Source organism: Drosophila nasuta, chromosome 4, assembly GCF_023558535.2.
Source record: "Drosophila nasuta strain 15112-1781.00 chromosome 4, ASM2355853v1, whole genome shotgun sequence".
In the NCBI taxonomy this organism is placed as follows: Eukaryota; Metazoa; Arthropoda; class Insecta; order Diptera; family Drosophilidae; genus Drosophila; species Drosophila nasuta.
Genome location: NC_083458.1, coordinates 1,946,057 through 1,971,550, shown reverse-complemented (window position 1 = coordinate 1,971,550; position 25,494 = coordinate 1,946,057). Strand labels below are relative to the sequence as shown.

Here is a 25,494-nt window from a genome sequence, read left to right as displayed (position 1 = left end):
AAACATTTTTTTATCTTTACTAGTTATCTAAACTTTAATGTAATTCTGCATATATTTGCAGAATGGCACTGGGCCAGGCGATGTGGGGCTACGTTCTAATGGTCATCCAGGCGATAATCCATTTTACAGCAACATTGACAGTATGCCTGACATTCGGCCAAGACGTAAATCTATTCCCCTTGTCTCTGAATTGGTAAGTTTCAATAATATTATCATTATTTTTAATTTATTACCAAAACCTCAAACTATTACAATTACTATAACCATAACTATACTATAAACAACAAATCTCTTTTGTATCATCGAAAATGATTTAATGGACTACAGGTGCTCAAGGTATAAACTGCTTAAGACTTCTCAATTTTTTTAATGTTCCACACCTATAACAAATTAAAAAAACTTGTTCGATATATACTTAGTAATATTATTAATTTACCAAAAAAAAAAAATTATTCATTACGTTATTATATATTATATAGAAGGAATTTATAAATGCAGTACAATCATTTTACATATTTTAGCACTGATCCCAGATGAACACGTTAAATAATGTTTCGCATTGCTTTCGTACATTTTAGTATGACATTTCTGTGCCTAGACTTGCCACGGAAACAGGCCAACTCGTCAGGTCATAATAAAGCTTATGTAACTTATAGAAAAAGCTAAAAAATTTATTTATATTTTGTCGATTTCGTCAATGTGCAGCTGTTTTTTTGTCGAATGAATGGGTGACAATATACAAACACAATGCCGCCTCTTGTTGGCATGTTTTCACAGGGACAGTCGTACCAAACGTTATTTTGTTCGCCTATGAAAATCGTAAAATTTGCAATATATAATATTTATAATATTTTTATACCCGCTACCAATGCTATTGGAAAAAAATTATTACTCTATCTCTTTTAGTCTCTGCGGTTAAGGTGTTTATACGGACGGACGGACATGGCTAGATCGTCTCGGCTATTGACGCTGATCAAGAATATATATACTTTATGGGGTCGGAGATGCCTCCTGCTACATTTCCTGTCGGCACAAAGTTATAATACCCTTCTACCCTACGGGTAGCGAGTATAAAAACAGTCACTCCTACAATTTTGTTAAAAACATTGTTCATCTGGGAACAGCGCTTAAACGACAGTTGTTTTTAAAGCGATTTATGAGTTTCCTATCCATTCTATTTACGTTTCTGGTATTTTATGGATATCTCTGAGGCTGAAAAGATTATGTTCGCTGTTATGTTCAAAATTTTTATAGTATCAATTTGCTATATTGCAATAAAAAATACAAATCCACACATTTTACAGTATTTAGATAAAACAATTTTTTTCTGTTTTCACGAATTTGTATTATGAATTCAGATTTTGTGAACGTAACATAGAAAGCTAATATTCTATAATAATAATTTGTTCAGATATGCGTTGATAAATATTGCCTGCATTGCCTTTTCTATATTGAGAGTATATTGCAGTAATTTTATACATACATATACTCTATAGAAAACTCGTTCTGAGATGTTTAACTTTCATTTTTCTGGAATGTCCAAAGTTTAATAAATACATTTTCACCTAAATAAATAAAATTTAAACAATTCGTTATTTATTTATGATTAGACCATGGCAGCCACTAAACGAAATGCAGGGCTGACATCCGCAGTTCCGAGAGCCACACTCAATGACGAAGAATTGGTAAGAGCACGTTAGGAGAAATGCTGACAAGAATTTAATTTAATGACAATTTGATTTGCATCGAATGATATTTCAGAAAATGCACGTATATAAGAAAGCACTACAGGCCCTAATCTACCCTATCTCATCAACAACGCCACATAACTTTGTTCTGTGGACGGCTACATCACCGACATATTGTTACGAGTGTGAGGGTCTACTCTGGGGTATTGCTCGTCAAGGAGTGCGCTGTACCGAATGTGGGGTTAAATGTCACGAAAAGTGCAAGGATCTATTAAACGCTGATTGTCTTCAGCGTAAGTAGTTATTGAATTATTTATATTTTGTTGGGCTAATTTTGCTTCCTTTCTAACTAAGGTGCCGCTGAGAAAAGCTCGAAACATGGAGCCGAGGATAAGGCCAATTCGATAATTACTGCCATGAAAGAACGTATGAAGCATCGGGAACGCGAAAAGCCCGAAATCTTTGAATTAATCAGGTAGTGTAATTATATTTAAATCACTGCTTTTTGGCTGGTGAGGACCATCAATAAGTTCTTATTTATAATTTATATAACAAACATTATTTTTCAATAACTACAATTTATTTGATACTATAAGTACATAATATGTCCAACAATTTCATAGTCGTACATTCGATATCGATACGTCGTTAAATCAACTATTTTAAATATATTCTTGTGCAGTACTGCACTGAAGTTTCAGTTTGTAAATTTTACTATAATACTATTATATACTATACTCGTATATGGATTTAGAGCCGTATTCAGCATTGAAGATAAAAGCCACACCGGTCATATGAAAGCTGTGAAGCAAAGCGTTCTGGATGGTACCAGTAAATGGTCGGCGAAAATAGCAATCACAGGTTTGCACATTAATAAGTTATTTGCCCATGTAAAAAGGAAAGCTGAAATGGATATCGTGAAATCGTGATTTTCAATTATTGTTTACTCTACTATATTAATATACGCTCTGGTTGTACTAAATATGTTTTGATATCTAATTTATTTTGCATATGGTGTATTAAATTATCACAAATGAATTTTAAAAGTATGTGTGTATGTATGGTATGTATGTGAATGTCGGTTGTATATGTAGAACTAATTACACGTGAGCATGTGTGAATGTTTGTAATTGCATACATAAGTAAAAATACATATTCATAAATTCGAAAACATTTACCAATGTGAACACACTTATGCGATAGCCATAGCAGAACTGATATATTTTTTATTCCCTTCATTTATAATTAATTATTATAGATATTGTTATAAGCAACTGCCAGTTGTCTAATAAAACAGGAAATGCTTTTGTAAGGTTATTATAGGACAATTATACACCATAGTTCCGACATATTTAATAATAATCTTGTTAAACGTATCTGAGTGTAAAAGATTGTAAAATATCGCCGTCTTTCAGTATAAAAACTTCGCCGCAAACAAGTGCAAAGCCAGAGAGTAAGAAATTAAGAGGAAAACAAAGATTGTAAAATAGTGATTGGATCAAATGGTCTAGAGTTTTGCGAGGGACTTTACTCAAATGTTTAAAGTTACATATTTAAGTGCATTTCCTGAAGATTCCTCAAATCGAATCATTAAATTAAGATCATCGTTCGGGTGGAATAAATTATAAAAAAGTTATTTGTAAACACGCCTTCTAATGCCTTGCATTACTATATTTGCATCTTTCCGCATTATTCTCTACAAGTCCTACAAAAATATTAAAACTTTGTGCCTGCAAGAAATGCATGTAACTGACAGGCATATCCGACCATAAAGTATATAAGTAAATTTTTAATCTTGATCAACAGCTTCCGACAGCTGCTGTTCTTACATTCTTTTGTTAACAACCTAACATATGTTGTACTTTATGGTATATTTTGAACGTAATAGTATACTGATATACCAAATATAGCTTTCGGTAATTTTAGCAAAGGGAAAAATCTGATCTGTTCTGATAGAGAAAAACAGTGCACTTTTTTCCACGATCGAACTGGAAATATTGTGAAATATTGTCGTTGTCAGCGAGTGTAATGCCATTTTAAAACACCCTTATATGTATATTATTGAATTTTTTAATTATCAATAAATGGATTATCGAATGTTAATAAGCACACAAAAATAGATTGTAGGTCTTTTTTATTGTAAGGTGCGAAACATTTCGTACTCTAGTTTATTGATATCAATATGATGAATTATGTTTGCACTATATTTGATTCTAAAACTAAAAGGTACATTTAATGTTAGTTGTATTTTACGGATAAATTTATCAGCCTAGCCAGCCAAATTATAAATAGAGGAAAACATTAAATTACAAATTTATTTATTATTGCGGTGACTTTTATTATTGAAGAGTTGAAATGTATGTAAGTCTTATTTGAAAACTGAAAATTGATTCAATTCATTCAAGGATGACATTCGGTGTGGATCCAGATACACACATAGATTCATTAGAACAGGCTGAGCACGCAACTGTTGAGGGAACATCTAAATGGTCATGCAAACTCACAATAACAGGTACACACTGGCAATTTTTTTCGATTTAACTTGTTTTTATATTTTGTATTTTGTTTTAGGGTATATTGTCATACATATTTTGATTTATTTATTTAAATTAATAATTTTTCTATAGTATTATTACTTATTATAAATTACATCAATAAGTCAGCAATTAAAAAAAATAAGCTTTCTTTTATATTCGGGCATATGTATATATATATATATATGTACATAAACAGTTATTTTAATTTCAAATTACACAGATGAACGTAGTATATGGAAAACATTTTTTTAACTCTTGCAAACCAGTTTTGTTAATGTAAATATTTTATGTTACCAATCAATATACTGAGCATACAATAAAACAAAACAAAACAATGTATATAATTTCGAATATTACAAACCCCATTATTTTATTCCTTTCAATGGTTCGCTTTCAACATTACATAAACAAATTAGTTCTCTTCTAGCACACCTTTTTCGAATATAAATAATGTTACTTAAGATGAAAATACTTATTAATAAAAGCGAATACTTACATTAAAAATTTCAATGCATCCCTTTGAGATGTTTCTTAAATAGTTTCGAATTAATATAAAGTACTATAAAACTTGAACGTAACACTTTTATTGAATGAAGGGAACTCTCATTTTTCGTCTCAAAAAGAAAATATGGGTGATTCTCTGAGGGATGTCGCGTGCAACCAGCTTTACCTTGACAAAAAAAAAACATATTCTGAAACAATTTTAAAAATAAGAAAAGGTCATTTTTATAGCTCTAGATTAGTACTTTAATTAGAGCTACGAATGGTTTTGGAATTTTTTTTCTGTTCTGCTTTCTGTTCTGATAATTGTAAAAATTAACAAATTCGTACGCAAAACCAAAAAATGAACGAATTTATATATTTTATCGTAAAACAGAACAATTTCCGAAAATCAATCTTAGCTCTAAAAATAGTGCTAATCCCAAGCTTTAAGAATAACCTTCATTGATTTTTCAAATTGTTTTAGTATATGTTTTTTTGTCACTGTAAAGCTGGTCGCACGCGACATTTACCAGAGAATTACCCATATTAAACGTAAAGTATTAAATCTTTTCAAATTTCGCCATCGTATTTTCAAACTAAATTCCCAATTACATTGAACATTATGTTAACTTCAACAAGTTTTTTTTTTTATAACGGTGCTTTTGCAACTAAATAGCGTGTCATTTATATTTTTATTCAACCTATAGCTTTAGCTAAGATAATTATTTTCCATCAATATCTTTAAAAAAATTTCTATATATTAGCTGAAAAGAAAATAACAATTGTTTGCCAACGAATATATTAAAAGTTGAGAGCATTTTAAAACGAAAATGGGAGTTGCCTTAACATTCTTCATATCTACATGGTACTCGGCTGTTTAACATAAACAACATAAATATATTGAGAAACATCAGTTTGAATTATTCAATTTAAATTAAATTATTTAAATACTAACATATAAAAATGAACAAAAAAACCCTGTTTTAATTATAATTGGCATATTAATTATAGGGCACTTATGAATAGATCTATTATTAAACTATAGGTCAATGTTTAGAAATTGATGTGTAATATTCTCCTCCATTTGGAAAATACGTATACAATCAGGGTTGCCAATGAAAATTTATACATTTCCTCAAAAATCGGAATAAAATTCCCCAAATTTGGGGACAAAAATCCGCTGATTCCCCACAAATTCCCCACATTGTTTTTTTTTAATGAAACAATAAAAAGCTGAGTATAACTCATATTAGTATTATTAATTAATTAAAATAAAAACTCAAACAGTTAACATTCATATTCTTTTCCATATTTTTGTGGATAGCATTTTATTTGACGGGTTGAACTTGACGCTGCCGCCTAGTTTTTTAATTCCTTCTCTTGCAGCCATAAATTATACAACAGTATCTGTATTCAGTCGATTACGGTTTTCAGTTTTCTAATTCTTAAGAACACTAAATTTGCGCTAGACCGATGCATTTGAAAAAGGCAGTATCAGCAACAACGAAATAACAATTTTTATATTTGGAAACAGGTATTCTCCCGCAGCGTTTTTCAGACGAAACGCTTTACCCCAGTAACATTCAGCATCAATGTTATTTTGAACTTCAAGCCCATGTTGACAAAAATCCAGCATTGCGTGAGCTCGAAATTCATCGTCTAATTTTTGTGCTGTCACAAAATTATAAAGGACAGGAAATCAAAAAATGTAAAAATCCCCGCATTTTCCCCACATAATGCCAATCCCCAATAAATCCCCAATCAACTTAAAATTCCCCGCACTTTGGGGAATTCCCCACAAATTGGCAACGCTGTATACAATACATGTTAAACACCGTTGACACTAATAAGTTGACTGTAAATCCTATTGCTCAACCGTTCGAATATATTTTATGTGTGTTTGATTTATGGATCTACAGTTAGAAGAAGAAAACTGTTTTCAGAAAAAAAATTTAATCAATTCAAACTAAAGACAAACTTTCTATGGTTTTTATAGGTATACAATTTGAAAATAAATCAGGCATTATTGCTGGTTATTACACTTTCAATAATATAACTTTAATGTCCCAACGAGTTGCGCTCTCGTTATATACTGCGAACTTTTTTTACAATTACAACTAATCGAGAAGTATATTTTCTAGTGTCCGGTAGTTGCAATTATTTTAAATCTTGCTTTGGCTGAAATACATATAATATTTTATAAGAATTTTATAAAAAATAGGAATTAATCAATTTAGGGTACCTTAAATCTTTTGTATAGATATATAGGACTTATAAAATGTGTGTTCGAGGTTAGAGTAAAAAAATAATTTCTCTACCTACAATTACGGTCAAGAAATATATTTTTTTTAAACACGTCTTTACTTGTTTTTGTAAAGCACCTAAAGTACACAACACTAAAAATACACAATATTTAATGGCACATCTACTACCCTGTTTCACCAATAAGTTAAAAAAAGCCGATAACAAATAATACGACAGATAGGACAAAGTATGCAATTTGCAAACACTCGAAAGTATTGTAGCACGAATAATTGGTTCTATAAAAAAGTTAATAAAAACATTGGGGTGGTGTAGTTCTGGTGAACGATGGCACATGAATACCAAGTAGTATTTCAAATGAGTCCGAAATAGCAATTTATGTATGTATTTATATGTATATATTGTTGCCTCTGATACCAAATGAAAGGAGGCTTACCTTACACAATTTCATTGCTAAATAAGGGGGTGCTAATAAAAAAAGGAATCCAACGAAATGTAAAACGAAAACTATTCGTAGGACATGAAGGAAGAGAATTAAAATATTTTATGCTTTATTTAAAGTATTACAATTTCTTGCCTACATAGAATGCTGCACAAACAGCTGAAATTAAAACATTTTTTAGTGAAATACAATGTTTTTGTTACTTTTACATTTTACGATTTTACTCAGATTGATTTCAGAAGACTTGCAAATTTCAAAAGCAACTCCGATGGTGCTAGTACTTTGAGCTTTAAATATTCGGAGCAACACATTTAAATTACAAAAATTTCTGAAATTTATTCTTATACTTATTTATTTTTTTGTAAAAAACAATATAGTGACATGTATTCTTTGGCAAAAGCTTTATGTTTTTGCATAAATAAATTCACGAAATCCTGATGATAACAATACTGACTTTCTGAAGCTGACAATTAATTAAATGTAACGAATTAAAGACTTTGAAAAGTTTTAAATTGATGGAATAACTGCACCACTGTAATGTGGCCTTCCTAAAAATTAATTTTTAATCTAGGTCGAACTTTGTGTGCAATCTCGGAGCTGTAGGAAATTCTACTATTAAATTTATTTTGTTGTGATGGCTGTATGCTTCGGTTTTCCGAAGCCATAACTTTTCAGCGCTGTGTAATGGGTCTTAATATAATGCACTATTCTTAGATTGATGTCTTGCACAACAAACAAACAATTTAATCCACTTTCCCGACCTAATCTTTGTACATATGTATGTATTATATTTATAATTTAATCATTTTATTGTCCAGCTAAATAAAGAAAATATAGTATGTGTCTGTAAATAATAAAAATCACACGATATTTGTACCGTTGCATTTATTAAACGTCAAGTAGTAAAAGTGCATCTAGGGAGTGCATAAACAGTAGTATCTGTATCTCCCTGATCATTTTTATTTGCAGGTATTTAAAAGGGTATTTAATAAAACAAAAAACTTCCGTTTTTTTCTATTCTTCTTTCTCCCTTGATAAACAACTGAACTGAACAACAATGAATTTAAATCTAATCTAATTGGAATTCAATTGAAAAATAAATACGCATACAAATCTCATAACGGTTACCTTCGTTTCAAACCTAAACAAAAACGAAAATTTTCATTATTTTTTTTTTTTGCATTAAATATATCAACAAAAACAAAATATTTTATTTTTTACTAAACTCACGATTACATATCATCATTTATATTCACTTTGGATTTTTTGATCAAATGCACGTGCACATCGGTTTAATGCCGGAACGCATTCATTTTAATTATTCAATATCGACATTTGTAAATCGAATCATCAAATCCTCAATACGATATACCCAAAACATCAATTGGGCTTAACTTACATGACAATTTGTTGTGGTTTTGGTATTGAAACGAATAAATTACCAAATGTCAAACAATCGGATCAAACTGTGCAGTGATTTGTGCTCAAGGCCTGATAGCGAAGGATAAAAGCGGAACCAGTGATCCATATGTGACGGTGCAGGTTAGCAAGGTGAAAAAACGAACGCGCACAATGCCACAGGAACTAAACCCTGTGTGGAACGAGAAGTTTCACTTGTGAGTATTGAATCAACGTTTTTTCAATAAATGTCTATGTGTATTTGTATTAACGACTTTAGTGTGTGAATCCCCGTTCATCTTTCTCGATAACATGAAGGTTATTCTAGTATTATCAGTAACTTTCCAAAATGTAAACATATATGTATGTATATGTACATACTTACATATTTGCGTGTGTGTGAAAATGTTGGATATCAAGTAAAGTGTTATATTTTGCTTTAACTGTTACTAAATTTTGATACAAAAAAAAATGTTTTACAAAAGTTATATTATTGCTGTAACCAAATAATAAATAACTATCTTAAGCAAAGTTTATTGCGACTTGTTTGCAATATTTTTTAAATTTAAATTTAACATAGACTCCTCCGACTCTGCTGTTTTTTCTCTAAACGAGAAAATGCCTCCACAATGTTTTTAAATTTATCATATTTTTGCACTTTGTCAGTATCAGTGCGAAAAAATAGGTTGTCTATTTTCGCGTCTGTCGAACAGCCGATTGTGTAATTCTCATATATTCCCAATATAGGATGTATCGATACCTTTTTTTTATTTTGTGCTGGGAACGGCTGAAAAAACTGCCGGCGTTTTTTTAAGTGGAGTTGCGTGGAAAATGCGATTTCGATCATCTTAGAACAGCGCTTAACCGAGAAATTAATCGTTAATTAACTATTGGTTTAGATAGTCATTAATAAACCTGCTAACTTTACGTCTACATCAACATGGCAAATATCGATAACTTTGCCGCCTATTTTGCGTCGGCTGGGAATCGCGCTTATTGAAAAACTTCTACATAGAATGATTTTCTTACACAATAATTTAAAGTTAATTATGAAGGCGTATTTTATAAATCCATCTGATACTGCGTAGAGGCGGAGAACTATCGACAGTGAGCGCTATCGATATTCGACGATTGTCCATTTTAAGCCAACGATAGTGTCAATAGTGCCATCGATTGTCGCCGATTATATCTCTTCGTTAAACGCTACGTCAAAATTCCATTCCTTGCAATAGTCAAGATAGTTGTGTCGTCTGACCTTTCCAAATACTTCCAGACATGTAATATTTTACTCTGTTTTGTAGTACTTCGCCTATTTAGGACAGAATCCTTTTTAAACAGGCATGCTCCAGTATTCACTTTTCGTTTTCGTTTCTTTTTTCTTAATTTCTGGCGATTTTACATAGAACAGTATGAGAAGCCTGCTATCGATGGCACCATCGATAGTGGTTGGCTCGATAGTGCCCAACCAACGATAGCTGGCTTCTCATACCATTGTTCTCCACCTATAATATATTCTGGATCAGTGTCGACTGCCGAGACAAAATAGCCTTGTCCGGGGCATAGCGACATATCTCCCCTCGGTACAATTTTCGAGCGAAATTATGTGGTTTTTTTTTTGGCGGAGCTATGTCGTTTTCAAAATGTCATATCTCCGCGCGGAGTTATGTTGCTTTTAAAATGACATATGTATGTATCTCCGCCGAACACAAAACGACATATCTCCGCCAATTTATTAGCAACTCATCTTCCACTTGAATGAATTTAATGACTTATTAATTAATTTCATACTGAAAGTTAAATGGAAAATCTAAATAATTTAACGATAATACAATCAATAAGCTTTGTGTTGGAAACATATTTAAAATATGTGGTAAAAATAGCTGTGCAGTGAAATGGAAGAAAAACATGAATTCTTGGCGGTGCATTGCCGAAAATGATAGTTTTTTGACAATGGATGACGGCTGTTTTCTCTATGTCAGCTTCTATTCGAGCAGATAAATTGATAAGTAGAGGCAGACCCATTCTTAAGATTTAACCATTTTATTTTGGCTTCGATTCATCTGTCCGTAGAGATAGGGAAAAAGGTCCTTAACATTTTGTAATTATACCCGCTACCCATAGGGTAGAAGGGTATTATAACTTTGTGCCGGCAGGAAATGTATGTAACAGGTAGAAGGAGGCATCTCCGACCCTTGATCAGCGTCAACAGCCGAGACGATATAGCCATGTCCGTCTGTGCGTCTGTCCGTCTGTCCGTATGAAACACTGGATCTCAGAGACTATAAGATTTTGGGCTATAATTTTTTTTCGACAGCATTTGTTATGTTTGCACGCAGATCAAGTTTGTTTCAAATTTTTGCCACGCCCACTTTCAAAAATTGTGGAAGTTATCAAAGAAATACTTTTGTATGGGCAAAAACGCCTACTTACTAGGGGTCTGAGTTGCTTTTTTTATATACCATAAACACTAACCGCTTTGATTTTGATTGTATGAATGCGTCTAAATATCTAAGTACATGTTCAGCAGTGCGCAACAGCGTGGCTAGAAGCTAGCGCAACTCAATTTAGTTTTACCGTGACGAATATCTCGAAAATAAAAACGATAGCTGTTGAGTAATATTGTATTAGTATTGAAAAGTAATTTATACTACAATAGTTGCTTTGAAACAGCATACCATGTAAATATTGCGTTTGAGTAAGTAAAATTATGAAAAAGTTAACTTCGTGAATAATTTGTTTCTGTTTAAGGCGCTGTTACAAAATGAGCAAAATCGAAAAAATAGACAATTCATTTTTTTAGGACTGGTATGAATAAAAACAAAGCATGTGGAGGCATTTTCTCGTCAAGAGAAATAGAAATTATTAAAATTGTAATGTACAGGACTGCTGACGAAATTTAAAATAAAAAAAAATGGCGCAATAAAATTTGCTTGTCGAAATATACATATGCAAAGCATGAGAGTTCGTCTGTTTCTTTCAATAATTTCATTTATTTATGATCGAATGTTTCAGTAGTGGCAAAATTGGGCACATACATAAATGTTGTTTAAAGCGGTCATTGCTAAATTTGCAGAACTATCGAAACACCTTACACTGTACAAAAATAGAAAGCAAACTAAAATATATGTCCCTTGTCAAATGTATTAAATTATTTTATAAAATAATAATTAATAATAATAATTTCCAACATATTATAAGTTACTCTTTTCAAATATGAAATTAAACATTTGATTTGTTATTCTTCGTACATTTATATTAGTGAATTTACAAAGTAATTTTGTACGGCAAAACTTCGTGAACCGAAACCCCTTTTTATACCCGCTCCCCATAGGGTAGAAGGGTATTATAACTTTGTGCTGGCAGGAAATGTATGCAACAGGTGGAAGGATCAGCGTCAACAGTCGAGACTATCCAGCCATGACCGTCTGTCCGTATGAAACACTGGATCTCAGAGACTATAAGAGATCAAGTTTGTTTCAAAACTTTGCCACGCCGATTTTCGCCCCACAAATCGACAAAAATCGAATAACAAGCGTAATTTAAAAGCTAGAGTCGAATTCTGGTATATAAAATAATAACCATAGTAGTTGTGATTAGGGAAAATTTCGTTGCGATCAGATAAAAATTTTCAAAGATATAAAACAAATTTTTGTTGTATGGGCAAAACGCCTACTTTGTCTTAGTTGCTTTGGCTGACAATCTTGTATATTGTGTCGTCTATGATATATTTTGAATGTGGTACTATATCAATATGCCAAATAGTGGTATTGACATATATTTAGCATTTTTGTAGTATTTTCGGTATATTTTGAATAATACTGCATATCACAGTCGAGTGTCCTCAGGGTTGCCGTATCTTAACCTTACCATTAATAACCTGAAATGTGTTTGGCTCAAAATTATTTTATTAGTTAATCTGCCGAATATTACACCAAAAATCTGTGATCAATAAAATAATTATTGGCACATGAATAAATATGTATGCGTTTATAGACATTTGAATATTTTTATGTATATTTTTTATGGAATATGTAGCGAGTGTCACAACTCATCAGATCGCATCAAAGTTCGCGTATGGGACGAGGACAACGATCTCAAATCAAAATTGCGTCAAAAACTGACACGAGAATCGGATGATTTTCTTGGACAAACTATAATCGAAGTGCGAACCCTATCCGGAGAAATGGATGTTTGGTATAATTTAGAGAAGCGTACGGATAAATCAGCCGTATCTGGAGCCATTCGACTGCATATCTCAGTCGAAATTAAGGGGGAGGAAAAGGTGGCCCCGTACCACGTGCAATACACTTGTTTACATGAAAATCTATTTCACTATTTATGTGAAGAAAATTGCGGCATGGTAAGTCCTCTTTTTAATTAGTAGCATCATATCTATTCATTATCATAAAGATTAAATGACATTTGTTGCAAAGTTATTGATGTTCTGTTAAGCTTGCTTCAGATAATCGATTTTCGTGTGGTGGCACAACAATTTTAAGATGCAGTCATAAAAAGAAACTGACGGATGTAAAAAGCGGGTTTTATCAGTTGGATCTTTTGCGTCAGTGTAATGTGCAACTAATTGAGAATAGCTTATTATTTGCCATTTTGCCATATTTTATGGAAAAAATTAAAAAAAAGTTTAACCTGACCAATTCCTTTAAAAACAATAACTTGTAAAAATGATATATAATTATAAAGTTACTTATTTTAACTAAACTTGCGATGCATAACTCCAACGATAAGGCTAGAAGATTTGAAAGTATTTCACAACAGAATAAGAAAATGTAAAGTTTATCTTAGAGAAATATACTTGATTACAAAGATATAAATCTTCATTGGTGGTATCTTTTCAATTTGTATTAATCGAAAGTAATATTGTTTATACTTTTTAAAAAAAATTCTGACAAAATAAAAATAAGAAGTATTATTTTTACAAACTTATGAAGACATTCTTTGTTACGTTCTTTGATATTAAGACACCAAGGGATTGCAAAATATAGATTATGAAAATTTTGTTGTATATTTTATATATTTGGAATATCAGGTTAAATTACCAACTCAAAAAGGCGATGACGCATGGAAACTTTATTTTGACGATATCCCTGAAGAAATCGTGGATGAATTCTCAATGCGATATGGTATAGAAAATATTTATCAGGCAATGACACATTTTCATTGTCTCTCCGCAAAATATCTTTGTCCGGGAGTTCCAGCTGTGATGAGCACACTACTAGCGAATATAAATGCATATTATGCACATACGACGGCATCTTCCGCTGTTTCGGCTAGCGACCGTTTTGCAGCAAGCAACTTTGGAGTAAGTATAACTGATACTATAATTTTACATATGTATGTAATAATTTATTCCTTTTATGTTATATGAGTATACTAAAGTGTCAAAAATTGCCCTCCCAACATTAATTTCCAAAAATTCGATAAACTTATCAACTTATCTTATAATAATAAGGAGCTTGTGTATTGTGTACTTATCTTATAATAATAAGGAGCTTGTGTATTGTGTATTTTGAGCAAACGCAGTACTATCTTTAATTAGATTTCACATGGGTAAATGATGGATCACAGAATGATTTATATATTGTATTTTGGAATTATTCCCAGGACTCATTAAAATGATGGTAGGTTCAGCCATAAAACAGCAATTTGAGGGAATAGGTTAGTCGCACGTTTATTAAAATTGATTTAATAATTATTATTTTAATGGTGATTGAAAATAAAAGATTAGGTATTTTATGATACGTTAGATACAACATTCAATTGATTATACAGATTTAAAAAAGGTGTGTTATTTAAACATCTTAAAGCTACTAAAAATGAGGTGAATTTTTCTTTGTCACTAAAATAAACGAACTTAAGCTTTTCATTTTTGGTATACATTTTTTTCGTACTTTAATTTAAGTTGGTGTTAATATTTGATTTGTTGGAAATAAAAAAATGTATTTCATTAATTAATACTGCCTTCAGCAGAGTATGTGATATTTTAACTTAGGGTTAATGAGACCCCAGCTAGGGGCAAAGCATAGACCAGTGGAGGGCCATAGCTGAAAAGGTTGCACAAGAAAAAATTTTATTACGTAAAGCTCTTTTCCCAGATGAGCGAAATCACGTTATTTTATTTATTCGCAACTCCATTGATGTGGTAGCGCACATGAATTTTAAACACACGCGTTTTATTTTGATGAGCGTTAAGAGAGAGAGAGAGATGTTGAGAGCACGGAAACTTGAGTGCTTGCGTGTGCGTGAGCGCGTTATGAGTGAGCGAAAAGCATTGAGTGCTTTTCGATCGGCGGAGCGAAGAGTATGCCACTCACCTACAATGCGCTCGCCTTAACATTCTCCCCCTTGCATTATTTGGAATGCAAAGACGATCAGGCGCAAGTGCCCGACAGAAGTCCGCCCTGACTTGTAGGATATCCGGCAGGACTATCTCCGGATAAACGACAGCCCCCAAGACCGCAGAGACCGTCGCCGAGCGGAACCAGTCCTTGTCAGCCAACACTAGGTTGCTGAAGAAACTGGACCCGGCCAACGACTCGTTGATGCGGGACAACGCAGACAGCAATCGTGCTTCGAAAACCGTCTTAACCATGTCTAGCCAGACCGCTGCGTTGGTGAGTATGCTCACTCTTTTGCACTGAAGAAGTGCCGTTTAGTCGCTTCGGCCCCTGGGTTGGCGCGCCATCCGCCACTTAGAACGCGGCTCCCACATGTGCAGCATGATGTGGTGGTCCTCGCCACCATGCCTGCACCGTCCCCCGCTACGGCAAGTGCCCCCCAGCTGGTGAGCCAGGCCGTTGGGACAGTACTTATTAACAAGTACTGCCCGAAGCTGCTTCTCTGGTGTCAGCTGGATAAACTGCGTACACTTGCTCAGTGTGTGGACACCGCGGCACAGCCTACAGCGAACGAGTAGTATGTGCTGGGAGGCACACACCCACCCCACTGGGGGGTGTCCCGGCGAGGCAGGACGAAATGGACTAAGAAACGGGTCCCGATACAGGGCCAGTCAGGATCCAATCGATAATGGTCTCTTAACCTATGAGGGTCCCACAAACGTTCGGACGAGAGCCGCCGAGAAGAACGGATGGGAGGATGTCTGCGCCTAAAAGCACGTCTATCTGCAAACTCTCATAGAACTAGGGATCGGCCAGCAGGATTCTTGGCAGATTGTCGAGGATTGATGGTTGGACAGTGCGGGATGGCAGATTTGCTGCTAATTGGGAAGGACGTACGCCGACGCCTCAATCTGCAGATCTGGTCGCAAAATAGGAATTGGCAATGCTTTCGGGGCTGTGTTGCTACAGCTTTATTCAGCCTCCTCAAGCGCTAGAATAATTGCAAAAAAAATTTAAACACAGCTTCGTTTGCTTGTTGTGGTTGACCATTTCGTTGACACTCATTTGAAGAAAACGAGGGCACAAACGAATCGGATAATTCTCCCGGTAATACCATTTGCAGGACTGGGTCTTAATGGTCACCCTAATCTCAAATGTGTTGACCTGCTTAGAGACGGGAGGCTCTTGAAAACGTCTGAGCGTTCGTGCTTGATGACCCTTCCGCTATCGCCTCTAGGGTGCGATACCGCTCTTGAAGGAAATCTTTCATGTCAACCCACGTTAGAATATCGCTCTTGTTTTGGATGGACTGTTCCCAGAGAGGAAGGGTCAAACAACTTAAGAAAACAAGGATGCAATCCTAATTCTCGATTTTGATCTTCGAGTGCTCTGAGGCTGTCAGGCACCCTTGAATGGTACTCTGCAACTCCTGGATAGCCGAGCCCGACTCTTACCCAATGGCGGGTAAAAACAATATTCTCAGCTGTCAAGCTGGACCAAGCCGACTTCATTGGTCAAAGGGGACTTTGAGACAATGACATGGGCTTCACCTGTGGTCTTGGAGTTGAATCGAAGAACTTCTCAACTTCCGACACTCTCGGATTTCGAATACAGATATGCGGGAATAAGACCTGTAAGGTGGGCCAGCGAGTGTAATCGCCTCCGAAAACTACGTAATCGAGCGCCTGGGATGCGTTGGCTATTTTATCACTCAACTAAGCTGCACACTGCTTGTAGACTTAGTAGCAGTAGTCGTACTTGGCCGAGATTGTAGGGAGCTCTTCTGTCTCCATCTCTTCAGACATGAGGCAAGAGCAAGCCTTGTAATCCTTCTCTACCCTTCTTACAAGGCACGCCTCTGGCCCTGTCGGACTTGGCACTTGACGGGCTGTCAGCCGAAGGATTGTTGACTCTCGGCGCAAATTGACTGACACGATCAGTCGCGACGATGAGCTTCGTCAAGGCTTTCTCCACTAAATCTTGTGCCATTCTCCCGTGCGAGAGTGTGACAATCGGGAGTCGAAGGATCGGATCGCTAGAAACTTTAATCTTTGGATCGGACGGAGACTGTGTGACCAAGATCAGCGGCTTGGAGTTAGCTGCAAGCACAAGGGGGCGAAACGCTAGCTGACCGTGCGGAAACCTCCCTTTTAGGTTGAGAAGGAATTGGCCATGTGCTAGATGCACGAATAGCCGTCTCCTTCTTGGACCTAAGTAAAGGGGGGCAGTTCTAGTTGAGGGCACGGATAATCGAGCTTTAGTTTTATCGGGTCTGCCCGATGACATGCTACATGCTCACACAAAGAGGATGGGAAATGATTGGGCGCTATTACAGTCAGACAAAGACAAGCACCGTATATTAATTATTTTTTTTTAACTGAAAAATCAACAAAAATACCAAAAAAAAAATGGGAGATCAATTTTTGGTCTGAAAGCGACCAAGATGCTGAAGATGATTTCACAAGAGCGTAGACAAAATAACGGAAAATACCAAAAAAAAAACTTAAAAAATACCGAAGACAGTGCTGCGTTATTTTACACTCAGATGAGTATGGACTGTAGCGGGCGCAGACAAACAACGCAAAAAGGGGCGGGAGAATTTTTCCTGTTACGAAAATGAAATGTTCGCCGAAAAACGAAAACAAAAAAACAAGAGTACAAAAAAAAAAATACCAAAAAAGAAAGAAGCTGGAAAAAATGTATATATGTATATTGTACTGGAAAAAACGACAATGGTTTCAAGTAACTTATTGCTGTCGGATAAAAATAAAAAATTAAATATAGAAATTCAAGTTGGTTTGCGCGCAAATAAAACGTATGTGGTCGCGGTCTTACGCCGTTCACTGTAAAATATATTCGTTCATATATATATATACATATGTTAATAAGTGAGCTTGCCGGCTGTGACTTGGAGTAAAAACAAACTGTTTATGCACGTATGTACAATTTACCGAAATTTACTTGCACTGGAAACAGAGTACAAGCAGATCACACCGACCATCACGCGTTATTGGCGCACACACAAATTTGACAGATTTTGATCGGAATGATTTCGATATTAATGAGTTTTCATTCCGCTGGCGTTAAGTGCTGCTATCAATTTGATTGAGAATTTCAACACCCACTTTCACCTCCGCAAATAGTCAAAACTCGGATAATAAGTAATTTTAAAGCATTTTTGGTCAATGCAATAACAACTATAGTTTCTGTGACTCCCTAAAATTTGGTTGCGATCAGATAAAGATTGCCGAAGTTATTAAAGAAATACTTTAGTATGGGCAAAAACGCCTAAGTAGGCGTATATTTTGGTATATTTTAAGAATAATGCCGCGCTGCTTTGCCATTTTTTTCCAAATTGGGTAGCGAGTATCTCACAATCGAGCACACTCGGCTGTAGCTTTCTTACTTGTTAAGTTGAATTTCCTGAAACCTTTCTGTAATTTTCACTTTTATAGGTAATAAAGAATACATTAATTATAGATTTTAGCCAATTGCTATTTTTTCGATTACAAAGTCTTAATTTGACTTACTTAACAAACTTCAAAATCCAGTAAACTTGGAATTATTTGTTTATTACAGAAGGAAAAGTTTGTGAAACTGTTGGACCAACTGCACAATTCTCTCAGAATAGATCTATCAATGTACAGGAATAATTTCCCAGCGTCGAGTCAAGAGAAACTTATGGACCTAAAATCTACCGTTGATCTATTGACCAGTATAACATTTTTTCGAATGAAGGTAAGTGAGGTTATACACAACTTGCAATTTTATTTTCCTCTTATCTTAAAACTTTTAAGATAATTTGCCGATCTTAAATTTTTTTTAATTTCCAAAATTTTGCAGATTTTACAAATTATTTCAAATTCCCAAGTTTTTAAATTTTTTCAATTTTCAAAATTTTGCTGATCTTACAATTTTTTCAATTTACCATTTTGTCAATTTCCAAAATTTTGCCGCTTTTTACATTTTTTTCAATTTTCCAAATTTTTTCCCATTTTTAGATTTTTTTAAATTTCCAAAATTTTGCCGATTTTACAATTTTTTTTTTATTTTCAAAATTTGGCCGATTTTATAATTTTTTTAATTTTCAAAATTTTGTCAATTTTACAATTTTTGCAATTTCCGAAATTTTGCCGATTTTTTACATGTTTTTAATTTTCCAAAATTTTTCCGAAATTTTTCGCTCACTCATTATTTTATTTTATTATTTTATTTATTATTTATTTATTTTTATTTTGTTCTATTTTTTCGACCTTCTTGCTTACGGCATTGCTGACTGTAAAATAAATGTATATGTATAAATACATAATATCGTAATATCGTGTATGTTACGTTACGCTCACAGCCTACTTACTGTTATTCATTACTATAAGTGCAGCCATGTCCGTGGAGTAAAATTCGCGATGTCGAACGGGATAAAAAGTATCCTATAGCAGTCTACTGGCTGTAAGCTACCTCCCTACCAATTTTCACACAAATCTGTTCGAGTACACTCGACTGTAGCTTTCTTACTTGTTTTTATTGCCTCTAAAAATCAAATTCATATTTTTTCTAATTTGAGCTTGGCTTATCAAAGACATTTTATTTACTTTTATAATTTGAGTAGTTTTAAGAATTTGTGGAAGAATTTTTTAAATTTTTCAACTACCTAAACCGAAATCATTTTTTAATATGTATTATATTTAACCGTGTATTTTGATTCGAAAAGAGAACTTCTTTCAAAAAATGTCATAAATATATATGTAAATTTTTTTTTATTTAAATCTGTAGGTTCAGGAACTGTCCAGTCCGCCAAGAGCAAGTACTGTGGTCAAGGATTGTGTGAAAGCTTGCCTCCGATCCACTTATCAATTTCTTTTCGAAAACTGTTACGAGCTTTACAATAGAGAGTTTCAGGTTTGTTTGTAATGCATATCATATACATATAAATCATTCTTACATATATTCTTATGTATGAATTCTTTGCGCAGGTTGACCCGAATGAAGCTAAGCGCGATACCGATGACCATGGACCTAAATTAGACAGCGTGGACTTTTGGCATAAACTTATTGCACTTATTGTCTCAGTTATTGATGAAGACAAGAACAGTTATGGAACTGTACTCAATCAATTTCCTCAAGAATTAAACATTGGACAGGTAATTAAACCTGCAAACTGTTAACTGTGTTAACTTCTGCAGAAAATGTTGTGTTTTTTGTATTTCAAAAATCTTGTATTTTAATGTACACAGTATTTCGCCCAATTTTTGGGATGTCGTCAGTTACGTTTAATATTAAAATTGTTATAACTTTTTAATTAGTAAAACCTAAATTTTTTTTATATTCTTTATTTATTTATAATCTATCTATAGTATAATCTAAATGAAAATGAAATACATATAAACATACTTACATTTCAATAAACATATATTCAAATTTATTAAGGATAGTTCACAAATGGCTTGGGGTATATTGAAAAACGCGGTAAAAATTTTAAAAATCGCCAAATATTAATAATTGATCAATGAAATTTTATATAAATGTTAAAAATTCTATACTGCTATACTTATTATCAAGTCACCAAATTCTTTAAAATATAAACATCACTAATGACACTAATGTGCTATAATAACAAATTACTTAATGTGTTTCGGCTGTTGATGCTAATCACGAATATTTATTGTATCGGAGATGCCTCCTTCTCCCTGTTATTATACATATATTTCATGTAGCACAAAGTTATCGTAATCGTAAACCGAATTCTTATTGTGTTTCGACCCAATAAATAATTTTGTTATATTTGTTTGTTTTCTTATTCTATCTTTAGTTATCGGCTGCTACCATGTGGGGTCTGTTTGCAGTTGATATGAAGTATGCCCTTGAAGAGCACGAACAGCATCGGCTCTGCAAGTCATCAGCGTATATGAATTTACATTTTCGCGTCAAATGGCTATATAGTAACTATGTTAAGGAAGTACCACCCTATAAAGGAGCAGTTCCAGAGTACCCAGCATGGTTTGAACCATTTGTTATGCAATGGCTTAATGAAAATGATGACGTATCGTTAGAGTACCTTCATGGTGCTTTTAATCGTGATAAAAAGGATGGGGTAAGGTTAACATTAACGTCAATATGATCCCAACTTATTAAATCCAATTTTCTGATTTTATTTAATTTTTTTAATCTTACGTTTCTTATTAAACGCAGTTTCAAAAAAGCAGCGAACATGCTTTGTTTTCAAATTCGGTTGTTGACGTTTTCACTCAATTGACTCAGTGCTTTGACGTTGTTAGTAAGCTGGAGTGCCCAGATCCAGAAATTTGGAAACGTTACATGAGACGTTTTGCCAAAACCATTGTAAAAGTCCTAATTGCCTATGCTGATATAGTAAAAATGGAGTTTCCTGAGCACATGAGAGACGAACGAATTGTAAGTACATATTCGCCTAATCTATTAAATCACGTGATAATAAATAAATGTTATATTATTTAATGAGCACTACTGCTCTGGCTTTTACATTCACGTTCACGAAAAGAAAAAAAGGATGCTCCCGTTTTCACTTTCAATAGTTTTTTTCGATTGGCAAATCGGGCAAGCTTGTCTTTTTAAAATTAAAAGCAAATGACTTTCTACATCTAATGCGATTTTTTTCAAAAGAAAATAGGAGTTTACTTATTGGCTTATTTACTTTAATTTCAAACCGCTAGAAGGTCAATTAGCTGCCGTACTTTTAGTGGAATGAAAAAGCAAGCTAAAAGAAATCCTTATAATAACAATAATTAATAATATTTATTTTTATAATGAAATATGTTTTTTTAATTAATATATTTAATTTAATTACTTAAAATAAAATAAAATTTTTTACTAGTTTAAAATATGTTTCAATCGCATTTTGGTATAAAATGCATTGATCAAATAGACGAGAATTCATATATTGAAATAAATAAATTTACCCTAACTTTTTAATAACCATACAACCATGCCTGTTTTACGTGTATACTTAGAAAAATAATAATTAGTAGTAGTGCCAATAAAATAGATTAAACTCGCTAGCATTGCAATAAATAAAAATTTCAATGTACTACTTAGGGTAAATGTGCTACTACTATTGCAATTTCAGCCTTTTCCAGACATGAACTTTTATTGTTTGTTGACAGCCAAGTTGCAATAAGATCTATTAACTCAGATGTGGTCAAGTCCAAGGTTGTCCTGGAGAGCAGACTGTATCTGCAGTCCGCATCTATTGGATCCCAAGCCACCAGGGCATCGAGAGGCAATAAGATCGCAGACACCCTTGCAAAGGAGTGGGAGAGCACGATGTCAGCAAAATGAGTAATGGGCCAATATCCCTGAGATCTCTAGTCAGAAAAATTAAAGTATGCTTCCCGCTTCAGTTAGACGTGAGTTGGCGCAATACCAAATGGTCTCTGTTTGTCGGCTGTTCATGCTGTAAAGCTGGGCATTACGATCAATGCAGGAAATGTAACGAGTCCGGAGTTACTAAAACAGTTGAGCATCTTCTCTGTAGATATCCACCCAAGATGCTGTTGGCTTTTGCCAAAAAATGCATCCATACTGTACGACTTCTAAGACGAAGATAGTACCTTATAAATCAAGTTTTTTCTGCGCTACTTCATATAAAAAAAAGCCTACGTAATTTCGTTCCCAGCGTAAAAAGGGTATCGATACGCTTAAAATATTTTTTGATGGCGCCTCAAAAATTATATAGTTTCGCGGAAAAATTACGATTTTTTCTGCATTTAGGAACAGCGCTTTATCTGTGAATAGCGCAAAAACTACCAAATATTTTAAAACGAAGATTAGATTTTAAAATCATCATGTAATAGGCATGGGGTATATCTAACTTTCGTAATTACTAATTAAAGCAAAGTGGCTAAATGAGCAATATAAACAAAATTGGATTCATAGCTAAAATTTCCAGTTCTTACCAAATGGATCACTCGAGATCCAAAAGTTGAATATCAATCGTACTGCAAATACTGCAAGTACGTATTAATTCTAAAATGTATTACCTTCAATTACCTAATGCCAACCTGCCAATGCAAATAAAAAAAAAATTTTTCATAGACATATACGTTCTCGGTAGCAATGTAGAAGCATTTTTATACCCGCTACCCATAGGGTAGAAGACTTTGTGCCGACAGGAAACGTATGTATCAGGTAGAAGAAGGCATCTCCGACCCTATAAAGTATATATATTCTTGATCAGCGTCAACAGCCGAGACGATCTAGCCATGCCCGTCCGTCCGTATGAACACCTATGTAGATCTCAGAGACTATAAGAGATACAGCTATACTTTTTTTCGACAGCATTTGTTATGTTTGCACGCAGATCAAGTTTGTTTCACATTTTTGCCACGCCCACTGCCGCCCTAAAAATAAATAAAATCGAATAACAAGCGTCATTTTAAAGCTAGAGCTTCGAGTTCTGGTGTGTACAATAATAATAAGAGTATTTATGATTCCTAACGATCAGATGCGATCAGATAAAATTTGTGGAAGTTATTAAAGAAATGCTTTTGTATGGGCAAAAACGCCCACTTACTAGGAGTCTTATTTGCTTTATCCGACAATCTGGTATATTGTGCCATCTGTGGAATATTTTGAATGTGGTACTATATCGATATACCAAATATACAATTTGGTATGTGTTTAGTATTTTTGTACTATTTTCGGTATATTTTGAAAATAATACCGCAATATTTTGATTTTATTTAAAATGGGTCGCGGGTATCTCACAGTCGAGCTTTCTAACTTGTTGTGTTCCAATTTGAGAAATTTTGGGTAAATATAAGCTTCCGTGTCAATATTAGGGATGTCGGAAATATATCAAAATATCGATATTTTTCCTCTTTAAAAAAAATATTATCATCGCGATATTTTTTGGGCAAAAATAGGCGATATTGATGTTTTTCAGATGATATATCCACTGAAAATGTGAGCAGAGATTCATATGTGACCGTAAGCTTAGTGACTCCAATGATTTCTGTGATTAATACAAAATTAAAAGAAGCGAATGTGGTTACCGCTGAGGGCATCGAAACAAAAGATACCCTTCTAAAAATTTCAGAAAAGCGATTGTGTGGGTTGCTGCAGAATAACATACTGATTAAAGCTAATATGCTTAATCCTCGACTTAAAAAAATGTACTTCGATATGCCTCTTCACGTAAAAAATTTCACCGATGAAATCATTAAGCATATGGTTGAAAATACACAAATAGAAATACCTACTGATTGGAGAGAACAGGACATGGTCGCATTAAGCGCACAGGAAAGTTTTCTAGATCTGCACAAAAGGACAATAGAAATCCGAGACTCTGTAGTCCAGAGTTCCGATGAAATCATTAAGCAGATGGTTGAAAATACACAAACAGAAATACCTACTGATTGCAGAGAACAGGACATGGTCGCATTAAGCGTACAGGAAAGTTTTCTAGATCTGCACAAAAGGACAATAGAAATCCGAGACTCTGTAGTCCAGAGTTCCGAAAGAAAGGAAATGCAGGTTTTCTTAAGTAAGCCATTTTGTAGTTGGAAGACAAATCCGTTGGAATTCTGGATCTCGCAAATGTCAACTATGCCCATGCTAGCAAAGGTGGCATTAAGTTGCTTAATCATGCCTAGATCAGTTTCATCTGAACCGTGGGCTTCTGTCATAAAGAGTGTTGTTTCAGACTCCCGTAGTCGTATGACAGACCGGCATGTAACCGAACGAGTTTTTCTAAAATCATTAAATACACATTTATTTTCTAATTAATAATTAAAAGCATTAAGTATAAATTCCATAAATTAACAATACCATTTTAAAATACGTCATGTCTTATTATATTAAATAAAATTGAGCACAATGGGCTTGGCTGTGCTCTATATCACATCCTTAATAATTTTGTTATTTTCTATTGCAAAGAACTTAAACAAGAGTTGCTTGAGAGTGGGTACAATATTTATTTTTTTCTATTCACTTTTTAAGTAATAAATAGTCTATTGTGTCTTATTTACACTACATGGTTGATGAAATCAAATATTATAACGTTTTTTTTTTATTATACATATTCTTAGGCCAAAAGAACAGACAGGAAACCTTTATTCAAAATTAGCTCAACATAAAAAATTATCAAAAATACTATATTTCATGTTTTGTTAGTTTTCTCCCATCAAATGGCAGACTGGATAGTGTAATCGGTGGAGAGGCTGGTCTCTATCACAAACATCTATCCAGTTGTTAGTTCAACTCCACTTCGGGCATGGTTATGTCTCTACACCAGAGAACGGCACGGGTATACACACTCAACCGGTGCATTGGTTATTCATGCGCCTTTTCGATAC

General features: G+C 33.8%; 1 protein-coding gene across 1 annotated transcript in view; it reads left to right on the top strand.

Moving 5' to 3' along the window:
- Positions 1–25,494, top strand: part of LOC132794972 (protein unc-13 homolog B) — a 74,646-nt gene that overhangs the window by 22,016 nt on the left and 27,136 nt on the right. Inside the window, 13 exon segments of the mRNA XM_060805329.1 lie at positions 62–193; positions 1,611–1,685; positions 1,762–1,981; positions 2,043–2,163; positions 2,443–2,549; positions 8,887–9,028; positions 12,846–13,170; positions 13,858–14,130; positions 18,746–18,904; positions 19,937–20,062; positions 20,137–20,304; positions 20,973–21,254; positions 21,353–21,574. Coding sequence (XP_060661312.1) covers positions 62–193; positions 1,611–1,685; positions 1,762–1,981; positions 2,043–2,163; positions 2,443–2,549; positions 8,887–9,028; positions 12,846–13,170; positions 13,858–14,130; positions 18,746–18,904; positions 19,937–20,062; positions 20,137–20,304; positions 20,973–21,254; positions 21,353–21,574 — 2,352 coding nt within the window.